The 26,777-nt window shown below is 37.6% G+C and overlaps 1 protein-coding gene across 1 annotated transcript in view; it reads right to left on the reverse strand.

The window, feature by feature from the left end:
* LOC120530659 (dynein beta chain, ciliary-like) overlaps positions 1-26,470 on the reverse strand; it is an 86,228-nt gene extending 59,758 nt beyond the window's left edge. Inside the window, exons 1-7 of the mRNA XM_039755083.1 lie at positions 26,315-26,470; positions 25,885-26,025; positions 24,786-24,929; positions 21,337-21,466; positions 19,167-19,341; positions 17,457-17,608; positions 12,070-12,174 (exon numbers count right to left, since the gene is read on the reverse strand). Of these exons, the coding sequence (XP_039611017.1) occupies positions 12,070-12,174; positions 17,457-17,608; positions 19,167-19,341; positions 21,337-21,466; positions 24,786-24,929; positions 25,885-26,025; positions 26,315-26,470 (1,003 nt within the window). The remainder of the gene's footprint in view (positions 1-12,069; positions 12,175-17,456; positions 17,609-19,166; positions 19,342-21,336; positions 21,467-24,785; positions 24,930-25,884; positions 26,026-26,314) is intronic.
* Between the last annotated feature and the right edge of the window lie 307 nt (positions 26,471-26,777).

The raw sequence follows: 26,777 nt of genomic DNA on the forward strand, positions 1-26,777 counted from the left end.
CACATAGGCAGCAGCATCCCAGGATTGATGTCACCCATCAGGAGGTAGAGAGAGAGAGAGACAGCACACAACATTGTAGCTACTCTGCTAAAGGGGGCAAAGAATCCTGTTTAATTGGATTCAGCGACAAGACAGAGAAGATAAATTCCTGTTAAACTAAACAGATGTTAACCAGCTTTCTTTTTTTAGCCAAGCTGTTAAATTTAAAACACATGACAAAAAACACACACACACGTGCACACATTGCAGATGGTCTGCTATCTGTTTGCTGACAGAAAAATGTGCTTGATTAATTAGTCATTGTGGAACTCCACTTCAGACATGCAGCCCAGCCTCTGCTAGTTTCAGGATTTACTTTAGGACAACTTGTGAGGTTTTCACTGGCATCCCTGATATAACGAAATGGCTATTCATTTGACTGTTTGAAGTAGAAGATTACAGATACTGATCTTAGACAATTAGTGTGTATTCTCTGTCATAATGGACATGCTGTATAGTCACTGGAAGTCCAGAGAAAAGGCATCACACTCTATATATAATACTGGTGGGCCTCAAACATTTTTAAGGAAAAGATGGTGCATACTGTACCATATGCTTGTGGATCCTAAAGAAAACTGATTGTGTATGCCATTCTGACCCCACTGAGACACCAGTGGTTAGTGTTTTATCAGACGTCACAAAAAATGTAGTTGATATGATGATATTCTTGACAGCTCATTGTACACTTTCACGCCTGTAACTACAGAAAAATGTATTCCTCGTATCAGAAAAGTATTATAAACACATGAGAGAGGTAGACTCTATATTTTACTAAGCATTAAGATGTAAGAGTTAGGACTAAAAAGACTTATGCCAACTGTCACAGACGTGCGCATGGGAGGCAGCTAAAGGGCTTGAGTAAGGGCAGTTCCGAAGCATGTCGGGATGTGGCAGAGTGCACTGACTCTTTTTCTCCCTTTCCTGTAGACCATTCACGCGAGATCCCACTTGACTCTCTTGACGTCACTTCCGGGACCGAGTCTAAGAAGACATTGCCGGCCCCTGTGATGTCATATCCGGACTCAAAACAATGGCTGAAGACCATGAGCCCGATCCCTATGATCTCACTCCCTGTCTTCCCCTTTAAAAACCTACACCTTTTCCCTAGTCCATCAGTTCTGTTTTGGACTCGGTTTTGTGTACAGCAGTGCTTTATTCATTTGATCGACTTTGCAGCCAGGAACTCAATTATACGGGTGGCCACCCCAAACCTTTTTCATGACTCATATGTCTCGTTATTGTGACACAACATATATTTTTACTATTCTGTATGAGCTAGAAACCAACAATAGTTCATTAAGCCAAAGGTTAGACATGCAGGAGAGCTGGAGAAAGATGGACCCCTTGCATAGAGAGGGAATGTGAACTCTTTGGCTGTAAAGAGTTATCAAACAGATAAGATGGACACAGCAGGGTTTGACACCCCTTCAACCATGAATTATTAGGGGAATTAATTAGAGGCAGGATTAGAGCAATGGAATGTTAGGTGTCAGATGAGGAAGAACAATGGCTTAAATGATAAGAATTGTAATAAATGTAAAAGGTGCTTATGGCTGGACGCTCATTGTTCCATCTGAGTTGAGTCTGTATGCGCCATACAATAAAGCCTGATTCTGCTGCCTGTCCAGAGACTCTGAGTGCTATCTTTGGGACCCCTGCCGTATCTGCCAGATTTTTTTGTAACTACATGATCAATTTATTCTCTATTCTTTCCTACTTGGTGAACAATTAGCCAGCATTACTAGAAAGTTGGAAGGCCACTTAGAAAAATGAAAAGTTTATATTCACTAAATGTATAATATATATTGGCACTTTTATGAACATTTTTAAGCTTATGATAGAATGAGCCACAAATCCCAGTTTTAGCTGTCCAGAAGCCTCGCTTCTGTTATATCCATCCATTAATTATCAGAACCAACATCTGTTACAGGATCTAAAAGTCACTGAAGAGTATCACAACAGCATCCTCAGCAAGGCAGGATCAATCCTTGAAGCAACCACAGTTTACTGTCAAATATGTGAGTTTTATTAATTAGAGAGTCTCTAAGCACAGTCAATCCCAAAAAAATTAAAAATGCCCATCAAAACCCAACTAGGCTTACAAAGGGCAATGAAGACTCTTCATAAGTAAACAGGTTTATTAATCACAAAAACTGTCTGAAACATAATAAGCTCCAAAAGAGCCCAGAGTTAAAATAGGCAAGCCCAATTGCAAACACAGTCCCAGTATAAAATCTAAAAATGGTCAATAAACAAAGCACAGAGGACAAAAATGCAGTAATTAACAAAAAGCACACAATTCTGGGAATAAAAACTCACTAACATCATGAGCACATTCACAATGTGGGTAGGCAGCCCTGGGTAGGCAGCCCTGCCTATTGGGGGACCACCCACAAAACACATGGCACATAGTAAAAGATGCTTAGACATAAAGAAACTAAATAATCAATAATGTTAACAAAATAGACATTAAAGAGACATTTCAACCCCACATATGGGAGGAGCCCCTGCTGAAATGTAACATTGAGAACTGAGCCAATACCATTTAATAATATAAGTCTGATTGTGTTAGGTTTGCTGGAGCGCCTTGTCTCCTGTAAGCTTTTCTTTATTTGTCATTATCCCCCACTCCCTTACCATAGTCCCCATTACATTTTATTTAGTTTGTTTCTCTCCCCCCAGTTCTTTGCCATTCATGTTCCTTGATTACAGGGGCAGGGCCTCTTATGACCACAGGATCTCTAAGCTGTATTTTAATAAGGGCCACAATTACCTGAGAGTGATTTAAAGACCATCTGCTGCCACAGCCACTTTTGAATTAGAATTAGAAAGCCTTTATTGTCATTGTACCAATACAATAAAATTGTAAAAGATACACCTGTAAACAGTGCAAGTACAATAAACAACAAAGAAATAATATAAAAAACACACATCCTATAACAAATAAATACTATAAACAAAAAAATAAGGGGAGGACATTATTATCCACTACAGTAATCATTGTAAATACTGGGAAAAAAGTAACTATTATAAATAATAATTTGCTGCAACATTACTTTACCTAGACAACTGTGTTCTCCAGCTTCCTTTTGTATGTTCAGCATCTCAATGTCTGGTCTCTTTGGTTTTCTTACTGTTAGTTTCATGACAAAACACTAAGGTTTTCAGTTTCTGGACTTTTGTATTTTGTACTCTTTGTCTCTTTTGAGTTCTCTTCATTTAGCTAGTTACTTAATGGTTTTCTTTAGTTTTTGATTCTTTTTCTGGTTCTATTTATTGTTTAATCCTTTACTGAATCATTCTCCATTTCTTATTCTTTCAATTATTATCTATGGATATTGTGTTATTTTTTGTTGTATTGAGTTTTTCTCAGCATTTCAATGTCAAGTCCCTGAATAATACATTTTTTTAAATCTAAACAGATTAGTTGCCTTAGCTAAGCAGAGTTGGCCATGCCCTTCAGTCAAAGGGTGTTCTTGGTTGCTTTTCCCCACACATCTTCAAGTGCTGCTGTAGCTTTTTGGTGGCGTTGTGACCTAAAGTGCACACAGTACTACAAATGCAATCACAGAAGTGCACTATAGAGTCTGACTACAACATCCCCCCTTCATTTATAGTCAAGAGGTTTTAATATGTAAACTTTTTTTTCACTTTTTTTAGCTTCTTCCTTAAACTACTTAGAAGTACATCACTCATTCACAATAATATATTAAGGAGTTACTAATCAACCTATCATAAGATGTGGGAAAAAAGCGGGGAGAAAACACTCAAGCACATCACAGCACAGACAGGAATCAGACCAGTAATTGAAACTACTGTTGGTCCCTGGATCTGCGACTCACAAACCACTGTATCACGAGGACATCTCTACATGTTAAATTAATATCAAACAAACAAATAGTTTTCAGGCCTAGGAGACCCATGACACAGCAGATTTTTCTTCCAACCAGTTTGACAATCATTTTACCTTTATTTGATCTCATTTTTTATTTACTTGGTTTGTTTATTTACTTTTGTTTGTTTCTCTTCTTCTACATTTACAAAAGATCAGTAGTGAGATTTACTACATTCATAACAAATTAAAAAGTAATGGTATTTTTTGCCATAGTTTAATGATCTTAACTCTCTTTCAATTCCCTATTCATTCCTGTGGCGTTTGCTTTCTTAATTGTTTGCTAAAAATTACAATTAATGTTGATGGGAGTAAACAACAAATGACACTGAATGCAGAACAGTTGCAGCTACATCAGTGTTGGATCCACCAACATAGTCATTAGTATAATGAATTAAATAACCATATCATATGGAAAAACAACAACATTTATTTACTAGACATTAAGTCCGTTACAATAACGGGCGCTAGAAATGGTAGTGCATAAACATTAGTAGGAACAGTCTATATTAAATGGCAAGGAACCTTGTATGTGGCTGTAATATCCATCCATCTATTTTCCAACCCGCTGAATCCAAACACAGGGTCACGGGGTCTGCTGGAGCCAATCCCATCCAATACAGGACACAAGGCAGGAACCAATCCCAGACACAGTGCCAACCCACCGCAGTGGATGTAATATGCATCACTGTATTGTGTGCCTTTAATTTTCTCTCTCAGTAATACTGGTTTCTATTTCCGTAAAATGCCTGTAATTTTGTCTGACAGTAATACAGTGGAACCGAAGTAATTTCCCACATAGGATTGTATGTAAATACAATTAATTCGTTCCAGACCGTATAAATTGTATGTAAATATATATTTTTTTAAGTTTTTAAGCACAAATATAGTTAATTATACCATTGAATGCACAGCGTAATAGTAAACTAAATGTAAAAACACTGAATAATACTAAGAAAACCTTGAACAACAGAGAAAACTAACACTGCAAGAGTTCGCGCTATAGCCTTACGACTTAATAAACAACCAAGAAAAGTAACATTGTAACAATGCACGCGCGCACCTGTGTGTGTGTGTGTCTCTCTCTCGCAGGCCTGCGTGTGTGTGTGTGTGTGTCTGTCTCTCGCGTGTGTGTGTGTGTGTGTCTCTCTTAAGTGCGCGCATCTATGTCTGTGTGTGTGTGTCTCTCTCGCCTGTGTGTGTGTCTGTCTGTCTCTCTCTCTCACACATGTGTGTGTCTGTCTGTCTGTCTTGCGCGCACCTGTGTGTCTGTCTGTCTGTCTCGCGCGTGCGCGTGCGCCTGTGTGTGTGTGTGTGTGTGTGTGTGTGTCTGTCGCATGCACACCTGTGTGTGTGTGTGTGTCTGTCTGTCTCGCACCCGCCTTTGTGAGTGTGTGTCTGTCTCGCGCGCGCCTGTGTGTGTGTGTCTGTCTCTCGCACACACGCACCTGTGTGTGTCTCTTTCTCTGCACAGGGAATGCACAGGAAGAGACTGAATACGTGCCATGTGGCCCCGCGCATGCGCACTTCACCAGAAGACACACACACTGACACCTGGATGCACACAGAGGTTTTATTAAAGAGGATATAGCACATTTTCATACAAATAATGTAGCTCAATGTGCTTTACATGATGAAGAAAAGAGAAATAAAAGACAAAGTAAGAATTAGAATAAGACAACACTAATTAACATAGAATAAGAGTAATGTCAGATGGCCAGGGAGGACAGAAAAAACAAAAAAACTCCAGGGAGCTGGAGAGAAAAAAATAAACTCTGCAGGGGTTCCAGGCAACGGGGCCGTCCAGTCCCCTCTGGGCATTCTACCTAACATAAATGAAACAGTCCTCTTTTTATTTTAATGTTTTCTTGGAAGGACTTGATGATGATGGTCATGTAGACTTCTGGCTTCCTTGGTCTTTTACTTGGAAAAAGCAGAATGTAAATCAGAATGGTGATGATAAAAATTGGAAAAATCTACTGTACATATTCGCGTTTAAGTTCTCCCGCAGATAAGTCGTATTATAATGTTGGTCGTATAAGTTGAATGTGGAAAACTCACACTATTGGTCCAAGAGATTATGATATGCTAATGCCCACCTGAGAGAGTAACCACGGAGCACGCGGCCTTTTTTTTCTATGTATTGTGCCTACATGACCACACGGTAATACCAAAACTATCCCAAAGTGACATTTGCACTGTTTTGTGTTTTTTGTATCTCACACCCTCATACATCTTTATCGTAAGAGCGTTCAATTAGAAGAAAATATGAAGCTAGCTTTAAATTAAAAGTCGTTGAAGCGGCAAAAGAAATTGGTAACTGCACTAATGCTACAAAATTCAATGTGTCTAAGAAACTGAAGAAACTGAAGATGTAAAAAAATATATATTTAAGTGTCGTATTTCTGAACAGGTGTATAAGTCACAGTCTGTTTTTATGTTTGATTTTTCGGGTTTCAAAACCCGACTTTCAGTTTTCTTGTGTCAGCTTTTTATCCTTCTGTATTGTTTGCCTTTGTGATTATTTTGTTCATTGTTAATCATCATCACTTAAATATTACTAAGAAATTTAATGCCAGAGAAAACAGTAAATTAATAGGAGAAAGACAAAACAGATTTAAGAACTTAAAGCTATAGGAAGACATAAACATTGCCAAACTTCTCAATACATGTAAATCTCACACCAGCTAATTAAACAAGAAACTCAATTAAAGGTAAAATGACTCAGAGACTGTGGAACTAGTTGGAACAAAAACCTGAAGCTCCAGGGATACCCCAGGACTGAGCCTGGACTAATAATAATAATAATAATAATAATAATAACATCATATTTTATTTATATAGTGCCTTTCCCATGCTCAAGGTATCCACTGAAGATCACTGTCTTTCACGTTATGTGCATCCATGTGACGTCCACCATTGTCATGGCATGAGATAGTTTAGCCACAGCAAAGACTGCTTATGATTACCATTTTTTTTTTCATTAAGTTGTTATTAAAACAGCATACATAATTTATCTAAACAAATCTGATATACACAGCTATACCAGAATCCAGGGACTTATGGCTCACTCAAGAGAATACAGGAATGTAGTTGTGTCAATGAGGCGCAGAATTGTTTTCAGACTTGGGAATAAATTGAAGTTGTCAGGCAGTGCGCTGAATTCAAGGCAGCTTTAATTAGTTGGTAATTACCAAACATTGACTCCATTGTAGTAATAAGGGTTAATTAGCATCAGTGAGGACAGGTGAGCAAGTTAGCTTTTTAAATAGTGCCAACAGTAATTTAAAAAGTAGTTTAGGATACCTCTTCATCAGAGTTGGGTGTCAGCAAGAATACCACAGATACTTTTATATATTTTAAAAGTTATAGTAAAAACATGCCGCACAGAAACTTGTTGGTGTGTGCTTAATTTTATTTTATTTCCTACTGGCAGAGAATAAAAACAATTTTATGGCTCATCTTCAGACTTTGTTACCTAATTTGGCGAGAGAAATATTTCTATGACACTCTGAAGTCGGTCGTAAAATTCTACAGTAATGTTTGCATATTCTTAGCCCACAGGAATCATTCTCACCTAAACTGTGCTCTCAAGGCTTGAATGATCTCCTGCTGGATTAATGGACTTCTCAACACTAAACGAGTCTGTGATGAAACTGAGACATTTTTGAAGAATTGGGACAATTAAAATTTGGTACTAAAACTGCTTTATAGGCCTATGCAAAATGACAGTCAAATGCTTTGAAACAGAAGTCTGGTATTTCTAACAAAATTCAAGAACAAAATGCCATAAAATCAGTTTGTTATGAATGGGGCTCAATTCAAAGCAATATCCTTTATCTGCACTCTTTTTTTTTGTGCTGAGAGCTGATAGAAACCAGAACAACTGAGGGTAAGAAGGAAGCCAGAGACTGACAACGGTGAAGAATGAAATGGTATGAAGGTATGTTGAGTTGGAGGCAGAGATGGTGAGGAGAAAAGAAACGATAAAGACAAAGGAAATGGCACATAAGCAGAATTGTCCCACCTCAGTGATGCAGCTTATGTGGAAAAATAGGTTGTAATCAGTCAAAAAGAGTTGGAGATGCCCCCTAATATACAATACTTAATATTTTCTGCAATGTACCAAATACTATAACAAATCCATTATTATTGGTGTAAAACATTTCTTAATTTAATTGATAATAAAATCTTAAGTATACATTACAGAACCATTTTCAATGTAACTAGTACTGAACTAATGAATTACTTAATTCTTTTGTTACTCTAAAACTTAAGGCCATTTATCCTTAATAAATAAATAATAATTCTTTACATGCACATGTACATAGGGGACAATTGAAGGACTCTAGTGACTGTAATCTCACTGCCACACCAGGGGATGGCGCTGTGTCTTAACACCTTTCTCCCTTTCTCCATCTCCAGACTGGATGATTGATGACTAGAACACCTCTAAAAGTCATTTCCGGTGTCCGTCCACCTGGACCTGCCTCTTACTGTCAAGAGGACTGAAAGCCGGAAGTTCTGCCATCTTTGGCAGTTGTGTTTGATCTCGTGTTTGCAGAGACAACTCCACAATAATTGCGCATCCAGTTATATGAGGTGGCCATCTTGGCATCCCAACTCTTTATCGTTGTCCTCTCTTTCTTTTACAGCTGATATCCTAATTTACTTTTTCCATCCTAAAATTATGCAGTTCAGTGCTAAAATTGTGTTTTGTACAATACGCTTTCAAAAAGGTTTTTGCTAAAGCCCAACAGAGTAAAAAGCTACCTTTTATTAATGTAGTTAATGACCATTTAAGAGAACCTGACTTCTGCTTTCATTATCATCTCATTCTTTTTAATCTCAGCACAGTTTTTGATGTGGCCAAACTTTATGAGTGACTGAAAAATTAAACTGTATAGGTATTGTTTCAATTAGCTAATTGAAAACAGTTTCTGTCAATTTAAGATGCAAGTTTAAAAAGTCACTATGAAGTCTGTTTATATTTACTCCATTTATAAATGAAAATAGTGTATATAATGTACAAACATTAAATACATTCTCAAACTAGTAAGTGCGGCTGTGCCACAGAAGTCAGCACTATTGCTTTTAACAAGATTTTAATTTTAGAATAAAAAAGTCGCATGTACATTACAGTATGTAGAAAGTCAATTTGGGATTTGTCTGACTGTTTACAAGAGCTTCTGAAATGCTGCACAGCTGTAAACGTCTACTCAACATTCAAGGACATTTGGGATTTACTCTCATTATAATAACAAATTATGATACGTTAAAAGATAGGGAGAGGTCTGAGAAATTCAACATTATTCTTTGTTTTTCATTATGTACACAGAATAAAAACAAATTTGGGATTTACGATTGCCCCTTTTTATTTTAATTTTATTTACAACTAATCCTTAAGGACCTTACAAATGTAATACAATTTCATTACTATACACTATAGCTGACAGCCAAATTACACAAATCCTGAGTCGTCTTTTGATCTCTGTGCTCTTAAAAGACTGCATGACAGCTTAATCTTTTTTACCGCTTAACCTTGGGGAATTGAAGGTCTATAAAAATTGAGTTCAGGTCACCCATTTTCTGAACGTGTTTATTCCAGTGTAGCATTGTGGGGTGCTGGTATCTGTTCATGTAACATCAGGAGTAAGACTGGAAAACCTCAGAATGGGACGCCAGTCTATTACACTCACCCGTTTATACTGAACATTATTAAATACTCCCATCTAGGGAGTGGTTTTATGTTTTTTTTTTGGTAACAGCACAAGGATTTGGTGAAAGAGACAGAACAACACTATTAATGAAACCTCTATTCACTTTTTCCATATGAATGAACAAGCAACTAGGTCCAGTTAAGCATCTAGCATCTCAACGCTAATGGACACCATTTAAACTCTCCACAATAATGTGAGCCACCTCCAACTGTACGTGACTAACCAACAAACCATGATCAGTAAAGCTGAAGCCTAATGGTCTTCAGTTACCATAAAGTGAAAGAGCACATAGAGATAGTCATGATTATTTTGCACCATGATGTTATATCATCTACTAAATGGCAGCAGAATACTGTCCCAATAGTTATTCAGCTTAACACTTGTAAGTTCCAAACTGGATAGACAGGCATCCCAACCAGGAGAGGGGAAGATTCTTTACTTGAACAGAAGCCCCAAGGGGATGGACAGGCGTCCCGGCTGAATGTGTTTTCAGTATCTTTCCTGGCCGGGATAAAATTAAAAGATAGGCAAGGAATGTCTCTAGGGGCAGTTCATTCTCCCAGTATACTAGGTGGCAGTTTCCCTGGGGCAGAGCTCCCCTTCATACTTCCACAGGACCCATTGGAACATATAGCCTCAGAAAACAACCCTGTTGGTGTGTGTGGGTGCTGCCAGAGGAAGCTATTAGAAAGGTGCATACCTCACAGGAGGTTCTGCCTGACCCAGAAGTGCTGCCAGACTATAGTACTCCCGGGTCCTGAGATAAAAGGATGTACCCGGCCTCATCCAGGTGAGATGAGCCGGGAAGAGGTGGACAAAAATTGCCTGGAGGAGAGACAGAGGCTTTGTTTTGGAGGAAAGTCTGTTGAAGGATCAGTATCAATACCTGTATAAGTTATTGGATTTAATAAAATCACTTTTATTGAAGCCTTTTGACTGTGTGACAGCATTTGTGTTCTTGGTTTGAGGAGCTGCAGTGCCCTCTAGTGTCCATACACTGTAAAGTGGATCATCACATTCACCCCAAGTTTGACTCGGGCTTAACTATACTAATACAGAATTCCAAGCCTGAGTCACACTTGGGGTTAACACCAAGGAGGTCAATTGGTTGAAACTCTAAGGGCATGCTGCTGACTACTCAATAGTGCAAACAGAATTCTTGGTACAATGCAGTCTTACACCCAGCATGCAAGCCAAGAGAAACCTGGAGTGGCAGTCAGATCTTACTCAGTGGGCAAAGATGCAAGGTTTTGACTTGTGGGGCCAAATGGCAAAATGGCTGAAGGTGAATAAGAACTGCCCATGCAGTTTAGTTGATGAAACAAGATCATGGGGTTCATACTTTGCTGCAGTTATTTGGAAGATTGGTTCATGAGCAAACTTAGCCAATGGGTAAAGAGTTGATCAAGATTATCAGATTATACTGGATCATTCTCAATTTTGAAAGACCACACCTGGAGAAATGAAGTCAATGATTTCCAAAACATCTCAGAAAACAGTCTGACCCAAAGAGAAAAGATGCATCACCACTGCTTCTCCACTGTTATAAATGCAGCAAACTCAGCCTCACCATTTTAGGTGTCGGTGATTGCAGATATTTTCTCAAAACTTTTTCCACTTGTGCTTTGATTAAGAGCTCTGGCTTATGAATATTGTGATCTGTTTTTTGACTTTGACATTTGATTACCTATTTGCACTGATGCACAGGACTACTGACTTTTTGTTTATAATCCATGCTTCATTTTTAACTACATTAGTCATCTTCTGAGTATCTCATCTTTCTTTCTGTCTGTCATATTAGAGCCAGGATATAGTCCATAGCTTGTTTTCATTTTCAATTGTTTTTATTAACTGAGAAAAAATTTTTTTTCATAAACGCAATTTACTTACATTCCAGTTATTTGCCACTGTAACATAATTTTCATAGTGAATTCAGTTTTTTCAATGGCATGAAATTAATAAACATACAGTTTTATTCGCTCTGCTCTTTATCTGTTCAATAGGCAGACTCTTTATTGAACTGGTTATTCAAACAGGGCTGGTCCCTGTCTTGCACCTAACGCTGTCAGGATATCTTCTATGCTGCATGGCTTTAAAATAAATTAAACAGTTGAATGGATGAATTAACCTTTTTCTTACAACTGTGTTAGAGCTTATATCTTTGTAAGATATCATTTTAAAATTTTTCAAAAGGTAAGTAGCAGAACATCTGATTTTAATACTGCATTGTGTAAAATAAGGAACTGCTTTGAAATTTTTGTAACAGTTGAAGTACTGTAGATAAGGTGCCAGTTTTCAATGTGCAATATGTTTAAAGAATTAGGCTTCTGTCAGGGACGGGATCTGTTATACCATTACAATGATAAAAAGTTTATCTACCATTAATAAGCAGACATACAAAAGGAAAAAATCACTTACCATTTCCAAGATGCACAGAAGAGGCAGTAAATGTTGCAGATGTCTTCAGAAAAAACTCAAATAGTGCCAATAACTTTCTTGCCTGCAGTCCAACTCCAGAAAACCCTGCAGATTCCCCCAAAATAAAATATTAAGGCAATTAGAAATGCTCTTGAATGGGGTCACATATTTTCTGTATTTAAATTAAACTGATTTTTGTTCAGTGAGTTCAGTAGTAAAAAGTGGAACATTTGTGGGTAGTACAGCTAAGCCATATTTCGTAGCTGACCAGCACAATATAAAGTACATGTATTTAATTATTGATTGATTGATGGATTGATTAATTGATTGGCTGTATTGTCTGTCCTGTGAGTCTGTATCCTTGTGTTTTATGTTTCTGCTGCTGCATTCATCTGAATTCCCCCATGGAATTAACAAAGTTTATCAAATCTAATCTAAAAGAGCAAAGACAAATATGCATGCAGATAAGAAAGAAGCAAATACTTAAGTACAGTTAGGTCCATAAATATTTGGACAGAGAACTTTTTTTTAATTTTTGCTCTGTACATTACCACAATGAATTTTAAATGAAACAACTCAGATGCAGTTGAAGTGCAGACTTTCAGCTTTAATTCAGTGGGTTGAAAAAAAAGATTGCACAAAAATGTGAGGCAACTAAAGCAGTTTTTTAACACAATCCCTTCATTTCAGGGGCTCAAAAGTAACTGGACAAATTAAATAACTGGAAATAAAATGTTTCTAATACTTGGTTGAAAACTCTTTGCTGGCAATGACAGCCTGAAGTCTTGAACTCATGGACATCACCAGATGCTGGGTTTCCTCCTTTTTAATGCTCTGCCAGGCCTCTACTGCAGTGGCTTTCAGTTGCTGTTTGTTTGTGGGCCTTTCTGTCCGAAGTTTAGTCTTCAACAAGTGAAATGCATGCTTAACTGGGTTAAGATCAGGGGCCTCATGTATAAACAGTGCGTACACACAGAAATGTTGCGTAAGAACTTTTCCACGTTCAAATCGCAATGTTTAAAACCTACACTTGGCATAAAGCCACGCACTTTTCCATAGGACCTCATACCTTGTCGTACACAAGTTCTCCGTTCTTTTACAGATTGGCGGCACCCAACGTCAAAGCAGTGCTACTGTTCCTGTGTGGTTACTCTTTTATTTTCCTGACGTGGCTTTATAAATACACTGAAACTAACCGCATATTGTTTATTAGTGTAATGCATCTGATTGTAATTAACTTGTAACAATATTATGGTCCAGGGAATAGCCATAGTATTCCAAATACCATAACTGCTTTAGCGTTGTTAATCTCACTGCAACTTCTTCTTTTTCTTCTTTTTCTTCTTCTTCTTTCAGCTGCTCTCGTTAGGAGTTGCCACACCGGATCATCTTTTTCCATATTACTCTCACTGCACCACTCAGAGTATTTATATCACTGTATCTGAGTGTGAATCACAGCAGCAGCTGATCGGAAAGAGAATTATCGGTATACAGTATCAAGCACATGCTGTCTCAGCAACGGCAAACGTTTCAAAGTCTTTCCTGTACGGACCTCGCGGTTCAGAAACAGTTTTATCCCGAAAACTTTAAACGCACTTAATCAATTGCTCTTTGTAGAACTGTTTGTACTTATAAGTACAATCAACCCCACTGGAAACTTGCACTACAGTTATAATATTACACAACCTGAGCCACTTTATAAAGCACATATTTACATATGATGACGATATAATTTTTCAGATGAAATGCAGTAAAATATGTTTATTATATTATACAGATAAACCTTTAACTTAATTTAAATAATCTATATTCTTCACTGGGACTGGCATGAAGGATAGAATAATTAAACATGTACTACGAAGATATTTCAATGTTCCTTAAACGTTTTGAAGATTCGGAGCTCTAAGCATACAGATGGCTTAATGTCTATTGCAGAGCCGATTGTATGGCGATTGGTTACTTGCAGAAAGAAAAGCAAGGACTGCGGGGCAGCCATGGCAATATATATTGAATATAAAACAGAAAGAGAAAATAACATCACAGCTAAAAATGCAGTGGTAAATTTCGACAAAAGTTAAACGCTTGTGTCATGAGCCCGAGGCAGCTATGCAGTGTCCTCAACGGACGTGGCCATCCATCGTGCATAAGATACCATATTGACATTGGCGGGCGAAGGGGCCACCGATTCTTTCTCTACCCAGGGCCGCCACAAGCCTAGAGCCGCCCCTGAGTACTGCTGCAATAAATTATTTCATCGAAGGTCGCGTACAATCACTGCGCCGTGAAACCCATGTTTAATAACGTGCTTTAACTCCTATCATCATGAAAATTATATCACGTATTCATCTCAATATTTTAGTTATTCAGAGCTGTAATGTAATGGATTCTGTGTCCAGTCGGAGGAAGAGAGCCGGTTTAAGAAGCAAGTAGTGATTCACACACATAGAGCACATAGAAAATCAAATACAAAATAAAGCATTTAATGTGCTAATTTAATTACAATGTGATTTGAGAAACAGGTTAATTAAACGATTTTAAGATGAAGTTTATGATGTTCTACTTTAATGACAAAATAAACTACACGATTAAAGTGGAAATTTCGAGATTGAAGTTGACATTTCGTGCTTTTTTCCACTGTGTGCCTTTTTTTTCTCTGTACCCTAATAAGCTTTCATATGACACTCAGACAGTGGGATACAACTTGCCTTTTCACTACGACTTTGATATCTGACAAGTTGTTTTTTATTTCCGCCACTGTGCGATTTTGTGAATGTGAGCTTTCAAGTTTCTCCAACACGCTATGTCACTCAATCAACTTCATTTTGTTGATTATACCACGGTTTATTTGAACAAATAGTATGTTTTTCCTTTGCCTCCACTTTGTATTCGCTGAAATTCTTATATTTTCCCCCGTGCTTTTCCCATTGTCTTTTCACACATGGCTGAGCTTAAGTGTGATTTATATTGATTTGCATATTCAAAGAGGCGTAATTCTGGGAGGATTTGGGGCGTTACATAATGCGCGTGCACGAGCGTTAGTTTTCACGCTGATCGGGATTTATGTAGCGGAAGAACGCAGAAGTTGGAGTACGCACAGATTCCTGAATCTGAATTTTTCTGTCCGTAAGCACATTTCGGCTTTTGTATCTATGTCATGTTCTAGTGCGAATTCTACACACTGCATTATACATGAGGCCCCAGGTGACTGACTTGGCCATTCAAGAATTTTCCATTTCTTTGCTTTAATAAACTCCTGGGTTGCTTTGGCTGTATGTTTTGGGTCATTGTCCATCTGTATCATGAAACGCAATTTAACTGCATTTAGCTGGATTTGTGCAGACATAAGTATAAAGTATGTCTCTGAACACCTCAGAATTCATTCGGCTGCTTCTGTCCTTTGTCACGTCATCAATAAACACTAGTGTCCCAGTGCCACTGGCAGCCATGCACGCCCAAGCTATCACACTGCCTCCACCGAGTTTTACAGATCATGTGGTATGTTTTGGATAATGAGCTGTTCCGCACCTTCTCCATACTTTTTTCTTGCCATCATTCTGGTAGAGGTTGATCTTGGTTTCATCTGTCCAAAGAATGTTTTTCTAGAACTGTGCTGGCTTTTTTAGATGTTTGTTAGCAAAGTCCAATCTAGCCTTTCTATTCTTGAGGATTACAAGTGGCTTGCACCTTGCAGTGGACCCTCTGTATTTACTTTCATGCAGTCTTCTCTTTATGGTAGACTTGAATATCGATACGCCTACCCCCTGGAGAGTGTTGTTCAATTGGTTGGCTGTTATGAAGGGGTTTCTCTTCACCATGGAAATGATTCTGCGATCATCCACCACTGTTGTCTTCCGTGGACGTCCAGGTCTTTTTGCATTACTGAGTTCACCAGTGCTTGCTTTCTTTCTCAGGATGTACCAAACTGTAGATTTCGCCACTCATAATATTGTAGCAATTTCTTGGATGGGTTTTTTCTGTTTTCGCAACTTAAGGATGGCTTCTTCCACCTCTATAGAGAGCTCCTTTGACTGCATGTTGTCTGTTCACAGTAAAATCTTCCACATGCAAGCACCACACCTCAAATCAACTCCAGGACTTTTATCTGCTTAATTGATAATGACATAACGAGGGACTTGCCCACACCTGCCCATAAAATAGCCTTTGAGTCAATTGTCCAGTTACTTTTGAGCCCCTGAAATGAAGGGATTGCGTTAAAAATGCTTTAGTTGCCTCACATTTTTATGCAATATTTTTGTTCAACCCACTGAATTAAAGCTGAAAGTTTGCACTTCAACCGCATCTGAGTTGTTTCATTTAAAATTCATTATGGTAATGTACAGAACCAAAATTAGAAAAAAGCTGTCTCTGTCCAAATATTTATGGACCTAACTGTATGATCTCAGAGAGATGCCTTTCCTTTAAATTTCAATGTTCAAACTAAACAGCTTCCATGAAGAAGGGCCCTTAGTTGCCTGAAAAGCTTACATGTTGTAATCTGTTCAGTTAGCAAACAGAAGGTGTCTTTTTGCTTGACTTCTCATTGCATCCATAATGGCTAGCTACAGTACAACACCCTAGTACTAACGTTCAAACTAAAGGAGCACAGGAAGATGGTCCCAGAGGTGAGGACTAAATGATTTTCACTATGAGCTGCACCCTGAGGAATTCACTTAATGAGAAGATTGGCAGTATACAGAGCACTCACAGGGAGTTTGTGGCATTAGTTTCGAGGCTTTTAAGTAAAGTTAAAGATTTTCCACAACCAAGGACATAATTTGCATTTTCCAAAGTCAGTGGAGGCCACTGTCTCAATAGATGAAAAGATGAAACTGCTGAAGAGGCATGCGCACTCTTTCAGCCTGACTTGAAGTTCTTGCACAGAAAATGGCTGTTTTAATTTGCTTTACATCAAAACCTATGGTGTGGGACATGATGATTGAGTAGCTAATGCTTCTGCGATACAATTACAGGGTTCAATTACCAGCCTGGTCACTGTCTCTGTAGTATTTTACTACATGTGCCCTGTGATGTTAGCAATGATGCTGGCATAAGATTCATATTCTACCAATCCTGTTCTGGAATGCAGCATTCACAAAATTCAGGTGAGGATGGTTGAAATGAATTGGACTTCAGAAAACTGCCCCATGTGCAGGTTAAAGTTAAGGATTCATTTAAAGCTGAATGCAGAGGAAAAGAAAAGCACAGAAACCTATAGGATCTAACATTCAGCTGAGTTCTGCCAGAGAAGATCTGTTATGAGCTGGGACATATGGGTTCCCAGTTCTACATTGCCATAAAACAGCCATCCTGCATCCTTTTTCTTTTCCAATTAAATGTAAGTATTTGTATTTGCAGATCCAACAGTCTTTCTATTAAAATTCACTTACCTGCCACAAAAAGTAGAGTTTCTACAATGAAACTGTGACTGACATCTGTGCTGCTAACAACACGAAAACACTGCAAGAGGCGGTCAGGAATAGTGGCTACAGGAGATGCAAATCTTGGCAGTTGTCCGTTTTTTATCTGCTTTACAGGATAGCTAAAAAAGGAAAAAACAGACACCTAAATAAAGTGAAAGCTGCTGCACACCTTCATCACTGGGGCTATGGTGATAAAGGCATGGCGTGAAGGAGGCAGAGGGATCAGTGTCTCTTTACACCTTACTACACCGCAACACCACACTTCCAGAATAGAAAACATACCTACTGACTGAAGCATAGTTGCATCACACAGTTCCAGGTGTGAAGAATTAATAGAGTGCTATGTGAGATATGCGATTTGTAATCTGTAATAGCTTTAATTTTGATAGTAACATTACTATGTACACAAATATAATTGAAAATAGAAGTCATGGCCACTTGGACTACTGCAAACTTACAAGCACTCAGTTTTCAAACAAATATACTTTAACTTGGGCAGCCCTGATAGTATGAAAAAGTTGCCTGGTGCTACAAGGGTGGTCTCCAAATCTATAATGGATAAAATTAATGAATTCTGTTATATAATTACATTCCTGGGTAACCAAAGTCCTGCAATAAACATACTCCTTTAATTTTGTTTAGAAAACATACAAAGAAGCATTAAGGCTATTTAGACTGTTAATAAATCTTACAGAAAGTTGCTCTCGCACACTCTCATGTAAAATATAATAGGACAGAAGTGCATCTTGTATATAAACCATCTACACGTGGAAGTGTGCGTGTGTCTGTCCGGCCTGGAAGTGAGAGGTGGAGTCGGGGTAAGGGCTCCATCTCGGAGGATACGCAAGCGAGGCGAGCACATCAGCAAAATGAAACCTCTGAAGAAAGTCACTTGCTTAGCCGCGAATACACAAGTAACACAAGCACGTCGGCAAAATAAAACCTCCTAGGAGAGAGATGCCCAGAGTAGTTCCTTTTAATTACCTAACATCTCTACATCTCAATTTTTTTCTGATGATTTTAATAGTTTCTAGGACCCCAAGCTTTTTACAGCATGGGCTTACACAGCCAATTATTTTATAATAACAAAGATGTTCAAAACAAGACATCTGGAGTTAAGCAATATTCAACTCACTGTTCATGGTCACTTTGCTGATTCTCCCTCTCTTCACTTGGATTTTCTCTCTGTGCTCCAGTTTTTATCCATATTTCATAGCTGTGAATATTAGTTTAATTATCTAAGCCTGGTATGGGCTTTGTGCTCAGTTCTTACCTGTCTGCTACCCAATAATGAAAAACAGTTTTGCAAACCAGATAGAAGGATTTTTCCTCACTCCTTCTGAGACATCCATGTTTCCATTTTCCTGAAGACAATAAGAGGGAGCTGGGGCCCTACCCAGATCTACTGGGGGTAAGACAGCAAGCAGCTCTAGACATTCTACCAAAGATGGACCTACATACACATTCCACAGTCCATTAGTACTCCGTTTTTAGTATGTAGATGGGTCTATCAACTTGATAAAACCAACATGGCTAGAGAGAGAGAGAATGTGCAAACTCCACACTTGGTTAAAAATAATATAGCAATCTCTGGAGCCATGAGGCAGTAGTGCTAAACCAGGCTCCCCTTAGATTTGAAACATTCAAGAGGAATATAAAATATTTAAAGGCTATGACCTTGTAATAGTTGCAACACATCCTCCATTCAGCTTAAGTGGAACATCTTGTAACTCCATGAGGACAGAGGCCTTCCCAGAATGTACTGCTTCTTGAATTTGCCCCATCCAATATGCCACGTCATAAAGGGCCAGGGGCTTCATTCGATCGATGTCAAGAAAACACACCAAATCACCTAATATTTAAAATAAAATTGTATCATGAAAACCACTGAATGCTCCTTCACCTAACAGTTTTTATATGCTCATGATTTGAAAGCAAAACAGCAAATGCTCAAGATGCCTTTGAAGAGCAGCAACACTTTAAGAGCTCTATTGCAACAAAAGCCGAATTCTTTGAATGAGCTCTAGCTCAAGTCTGTTGTATAAATACTGGCAATTAATTTTATCTTTTGACACTAACACCATAGGACATAAGCAGCTTTATGATGATCCTATTACAGGGAATTGCCAGATTCCAGACTGCATTCTGAATTGGTTAACAAAGAGAAAGTTGAATCAATGGTCAAGTATTTGATAAGCATATGCAGTGGATTTAGAACATTTTCAGACCCTTTCAGTTTCTGCTCACTTTATTGTGTTGTAGATTTAAATTTAAATTGATAATTTTTCCATCTTCATCTATCACTTTGCACTCAATAACCCATAATGACAAAGTAAAAACATGTTTTCAAAAATGTTTGCAAATGTATTAAAATCGTAAACTGAAATCTCTTCTTCATGTAAACATTTAGAATCTTTGCTGTGGCGCACCATATTGTGGTCAGTACATCCTGTTTGCTTTAATTATCCTTGAGAACTCTCTGTAGCTCTCCATGAACAATTTGTGGTGAGGCATAGAACAGGGCAACAATAAAACCATCTCTAAAGCTTTGCATACTCCCAGGAGCATAATGTCCTTAATTTTTGTAAAATGGATGAAGTTTGAAACCACCAGGATTTTTCCTAGAGTTCTCCATCTTGCCAAACTGAGTAAACAGGCAAGAAGGTTATTTTAACACAGCTTCAGAAGTCCTCTGCTGAGATGTGAGAAACTGCTAGAAGAACGTCCATCACAGCAGCACTCCATCAATTAGTTGTTAATAGTAGAGTGGCTAGACAGAAGCCATCCTTGTATTAAAGAAAAAATGACAGCTTGTTTGGAGTTTTCCAAAAAGCATTCAAAGTATTCTGAGAGCATGAGGAAAAAAAGTCTCTGGTCTGATGAGACAAAAATATGTCTAGTGAATCCCAGGCACTGCTCCTCTCCTGCCTGAAATTATTCCTGCAGTGATGCATGGTGGTGGCAGAATTGTGCTATAAGGGTACTTCTCAGTGGCAGCAAACAGGGTGACTGGTCAGAATTAAGAGAAGGATAAATGTAGTCAAATACAGCGAGGTCCTAGAAGAAGCCTACTCCAGAATGCATGCAACCTTAGAGTGGGGTGAAGGTTCACCTATCAGCATTACAATAACCCAAAGCATACAGCCAAGACAATGCTTGAGTGACTTCAGGACTAAGTCATTGACTTTCCTTGAATGGCCCAGACTTAAACCTCATAGAACGTCACTGGAGAGACCTGAAGATGGCAATATACAGAAACTTCCCACTTGATCAAAGGGAAATTATGTGGATCTGCCAGGAAGAACGGGATAAACTGCCTAAATCCAGGTAGTCAAAGCTAATAGAAAGTTGTGCCGGAAGGCTCAACGCTATAATTGCTGCCTATGGGGAGTCCACAAAGTACTAAATTAACTATTACTAAATTACTAAATTTAAATACTAAATTAAGGGTCTGAATACTTATTGTATATAAATGAGAGATTTAATTTCTTAATTTTTTAATAAATTAGCAATCTTTCCTGAAAACTTGTTTTCATTTTGACATTATGGGTTGAGTGTAGACTGATGGGCAAAAATGGCAAATATCAATTTTAAATGACATCTATAACACGAAAAAGTGTGGAGAAAGTGAAGGAAATACTCCACTTCACAGTGGATGCTGAATCCACTGTATGTGTGTGTTTAATTAACAAGCATGTCTGGTAAATTTCCACACTACAATGTTGTTCAATTTTCTTAGTGTGCTGTTAATTAATATCATAAATGTTTAAGAACACTTTCAGGAGAAACTATTTCCAATTTTAAAGTTCCATATTCAAATTGTTCTGGAATAGAGCAGTACACCCACCTGCTGCAGCCAAACCATAGCAGACATTAAGAAGGGTTTTGTGATCCACTGCTTTTGAGCAGCTAATGAAGAACAACGCTTTCCCCAAAAGTAAGCTTATCTCCTTCAGAGTGGTTTGCTTTCCAGTCCTCTGTAAGAAAAATGTACATTTACATTAGTTTTGTCCGCAGTCATTTCTTAACTCATTTAAAGACCCCCAATTTTATTTTTGCCACATTATTTCATTTGGAAAAGTGAGCAATCATGGATCCCATGCAAGAGTTTTGACAATACAATAAAAAAGTGTAAAGGAATATTTGCTCATAGACTCACTTAAAGAACTTTTTGAATAACCAATAAGTATTCTGGTGACAAGTTAAAAACAGCCTGGCCAAAGGTTTTGTAGGATAGTTTAAAATTCATTTGAGTTAGTGGATGTTTTCTAATTCAACTTAAGAGACATGTCGATCTTTAGTTGAGTTGAGAGTTCTGCTAAAGGAGAAGCCCTCTCGTGCTATTCATTGCTCAGTTTTAGGTACTTGATTTTCCAGATGCACCCCTAGATGATAAGCCATTCCACTATGTGACAGACTGACAGGCATGCACCATGGACAGTGTACAGCCTCTGTTTCTTTACAGGTAATCACAGCGTAAGATGTGGACTCCAAAATGACCAAATTAATGGGATTTCTAATTTAAACAGAATATTTTGGATAATATACAACCTGCTTCATTTTAGTTTACATTAAATTTCCTCATTTGAGTTCTTACATCGTTAGGTATAGAATATTAAAGTAACTGATATTCAAATATTTACCTACTAAGGTAACAAAGAGTATTATTTACAATGGAAAATAATAACTCTGGCCAGGCAGAAAGTCAACAAAACTTACTAAAACAGCTGACTGTTCAAAAGCAATTGTTAAACGATGCAATTCTGAAAATTATATGTGGTGCTGTAATTTGGTACATTTTGTATGCTTGTTTAGGCCTTGTTACTCCTCGTTATTTGTTTTTTTTCTTTTGAGGTACTGAATGTGATTTTTGCATTTATTTTTATCAGGGAAATTGATATGAGTTATTAGAAATTATTCTACTGTGCTTTTATTGCCATGTAGTTTTTTTTCCATCATTTTCTCTCACCATCGTCACGACACAGTGACTATTGCTATGATATGCAGTCCCAAAGGTTACGTAGTTGATGTCATCAACACCCTGCTACAAGAACCAGAGCATCACATTATTATCTGAGTGTGTGGATATCAAAGAAAAAAAGGAACGTTGTGTGTCTGTTAGTTGAGTTATGAAGAGTGCTCTGGTTCTTGACTTTTGCTTTGGTTTTTCTTACTGCATTTCTTGAGTTTAGTTTTGGGTATTGGTGTTTGATAGGACTGATCTTTGGTTTTGAGATTCTGCTCATTTACATTTCCTCTATTGGACATCTCTTTAAACTTGGTAGCTTTTCCTATCCAAGGCTAATATAAGTCAGAACCTTGCCAGTTTTTGTCGGATTTGGTACTTCTTAAAATAGATAAAACATTTTCACTAGTATATTTGGACTTCTGTGATAACTGGTCTCGTGATAACTAATTTTCAAAAAAACTACAGATTAGTCCACAGTCTAATTTCCAGAGTAAGTCTTTGCATTATCTAAAAGTCAAAACTTCTGGGTTCAGGATCTTTTCACATTTTTAAAATACAGTATAATCATTTTATTTGGATTATTTAGTTCATTTTTTCTCAGTTGTTTGCATTTTAAAGTGTAGATGTCAAATTGTGGCGATGTCATTTCATGCATGACTGTTTTTAATATCAGTCTGTGCTTTCTGTGTAGTCTCACTGTTTTTGGCCCAAAGTCATAAGATTTATTTTGGCTTAAGATTTGAATTATGAATGTGTCCATATTTAAAGAAAAAATCTAGAGTACAATTTTTTTAATCTTTCCAGTAGTGGCAATAGATTCCTTTGGAATATAAGATTATGTCTGCTTTATTTTTGACTTATGCGATAATTCAATCTTTTGTTTATAAGGGCTCAAATCTGACTGCAAGTTTATCTTAGATTTTGACAACAAATCTCTGCCAGTAGATTATGATAAATATTAGTGCATGAAAGAAGGAAAAATCTATTTTACATTTAAAGTCTATCTGTATTATCCTTACTGTTTGACTTTCAAAGCAAGGCATGAGAGAGAATGGAGCCTTTAGCTTCTAATTTTATTTTATACCTTCATGTGGGTGAAAGTGCTTGCACCAAGTCTGGTACAAGACTTATGGTATCTTGTAATTAAAAAAAATGGACTTGCTATTCGATAGCTTTCAAAATTCAAATCTGTAAGAGGACTCTTCAGATCTATAAATAAAAATATTCATGTCAGAAAGGAGTGCTTAGAAATCACCTTCAAGGCTCTGAAAAAGTATGCAATTCCCCCTGTGCTATGAGGGGGCACCAATGCTCACACTCTCGTCTTCTTTATCCACAGTTCATATGCTCAACAACCAGAGGGCCCCTAAAGACCCTCCTACTTCCTCCTTTAAGTCCCACCTCTTCCAGAATCTCACTTTAAAAGAACCTCAGCGACTGGAAGTTGATGTTCATTTGGAACCTGGAGACCAGACAGCACACCAGCACTCGAGTCTCCACTTTTTCAGCTTATTTGCATCCATGTGAGCTTGTTATTATTGATACTACCTTCTTTTCATTGTCACTTATACAGAGTTGTCATCCAGCCCACCAACAGGTTGCTCTTAAACACTTGTCTTTCATCACAACAGTTACTGTAATCTAAAACTGTAGGAATACATAGTACAGCACGGATTTCATTAACAAATAATGTGTTAAGGTTTTGTTTCATTTTAGTCTAATGTTAATATCAGTATGCTTCTTCAAAAGGAAATATACTTGTAAAGACTAATGCCACCTGCTAAACGCTGACCAGTGAAATGTTTTTATTTTCTGCTTAATTTTAAAGTTTTGTACTTATTCCTTCTACTTGACTCCCTACTAATAGACATTCTATGAGTGAATTACTTATTACTTATTAAAATTAAACATATATGCTTTGTGTGAAAGATGTTATAACAGCAGTCTTCCTTGATGTAAAGTGTGAAAAATGCCAATAACAGATTTTAACACAGAAGCTATTGAGATATAAATAGGTTACTTTAAATAAATTATTTCACTTTGCCTCCAGTCCTCATCTGAGATGTACCTTTGTACTCTGAACACCTTTCCTTTAAAGGCAGGTGGAAAAATAATAGATGTCTATTTCTATTTACATTCTAAGAAGAACATCCAGCCTATCAGCCTATTGAATACAAGTGATGATTTTCATGCATTTGACCATCTGTCTGATCATTTTTCCAAATCAGTCTGGATTGAACCAAGTCCCGAATTTCATAATCCCTAATAAAATACCACCATTGTGCTCTCAGTTACAGACTGGTTCTGATCAAATTCTATATGCCCACCTCAGGTCCTGTGAGGAGTATTCCCGTCCCTCTGGAGAAAACAGACAGCAGGTTGTAAAGCGTCCTTTCTGTCAGTGGAGTAATGAGACCTCGTTCTGCGGATCCTTGATACTCAAAACCATATTTGTGCAAAAAGCCATCTGCCTACAAAATAATTAAGAAAATTCAATGAGAAAGTTAAATTCCAGGTCAGAGGCATGTTGCATGTACACTCAGTTCTACTTACTGTAACAAGTCCTACCTCCCCATCTGCACAACCAGCAAAATGTATAACTGAATTACCACTTAAACTTACCTTCAGGTTTTTGGCTTGAAAAAGTGGGAAGACCTTGAGAAATGCTGGCACAATAAGACAATTACCTTATCAAAGTGACTGTACATAATTTTCTGTATTAATATTAGCTGCACTTTGGTGTGTACTCTGCTTTGCATACACTGGTTGAGACTTGTGTCCTTTCATTATGATTTGTTTTCACAATGCATTCTGTTTTGGTGAAATACGTATTTTCAGCAATAAATTATATAAATTTATTTCTTTATTTCAGTAAATCAGCTGTACTTTTAACCCTGTGACCCCTGGATTTTCTGTTTTTATGGGAAAATTATTTTGTGAGATATTCTACCTTTGGGGTGTCTAGGAAACTCAAAAATGAAAAAACAACAAAAAAATATCACTATTATTATATAATAGCTGCCAAATACTTCAATCTTCTTGAGAAAATAAAATTGAAAGTGGAGCTACTTACTATGTGGTGCACACAGTCCAGAAGCATCCATTTTTACTTCCGTGTTTTACAGACTGTATGCCAGTCTCTTCAGTCTGTGCTAATAACAGCACGCCTGGTTGCAGCGGCTGCAAACGTACCTGTGCTTTACAAAAACGGATGCATATTTATGTACTAGTAATAGGATGTCAGGGCCAAAAGGGAATGTACACTTCTGAAGCCTACACTTCTAAACCTAGTCTTGTCAAGATTAGATTAAAACCTCAACATATACCCCAGTAAATTTGCTGTTCTGATGTTAGGACTTAAAAATTACTTCCTTACTATCTCTTATTACTGATGTTGGCCACAACTTACAACTGGTGCATAGTTACCTCAGTGTAGGTTCTCACGTGAATGCTGACGTCCATAGTATTCTCATCATAGGTATAAGAAAGAGGTATGTTCAGAAATCCTGGACTCTCAGGGCTGCTGGATAATCTGGTTTCTTCTAAGATGTGTTTAAGCACCTCATTCTGTGAACATAGGAAACATTAGCAGTAAAGTCTAAGAGCAGAAACCCTTGCGTGATAGGACTTGCTCTGCAGAGCTCAAAATGAATAATAATGCAATCTGCAGCTCAGAATTAATCATGTGAGCCTAAAAAGGTGCTATATGAGAACAAAAGACAGCACAAAACCACTAATCTCACCATCTTGCAAAAGACATATAACTGTATTGCCATATCCAGCTTGTCAGGAACAGCATTATTGATACTATAATTTCAGTTACACAATGAAGACCAAGGTCTGTATAAAAAAATACCTGGTAAGTTAAAAGTAAAATGTGGTTGCTGAGCTTCACAATGCTTCCTTTGCTAAAAGCTCTGTTGCCTGCTGGCGTAGGAATATTGAGGTGAGTTGAAGCTTCACTGCTGCTACCAGCACCGACAGAGGAAGTCTTGAGACTGCTGGACCTCATATCTACTAGATATAGACAAAACAGTCTTTAATAGTAGTAGTTTCTGGTTGCTTTTGTCATTGGGCACTTAAGTACTCAAATCAGGGCCCTTCACCTAAGCAATGAAGCTGGCCCTTTATTGTCATCATTTGTAGGCATCATTAAAAAAATCTTAAACCTCAACATAAAATGTTGAATATTTCTTTCAGTCACCTTGTGTGTTTCTGCCTTCTATGCAGTTGTCACTTCTATTGGCTATAGACAACTCTTGCCGTTTACTTTGTAAAATCCTTGCAGTACTCTTAATATCGTCTTGCAGCCTGTCATG

The sequence above is a fragment of the Polypterus senegalus genome, chromosome 6 (genome assembly GCF_016835505.1).
Source record: "Polypterus senegalus isolate Bchr_013 chromosome 6, ASM1683550v1, whole genome shotgun sequence".
Classification (NCBI taxonomy): Eukaryota; Metazoa; Chordata; class Cladistia; order Polypteriformes; family Polypteridae; genus Polypterus; species Polypterus senegalus.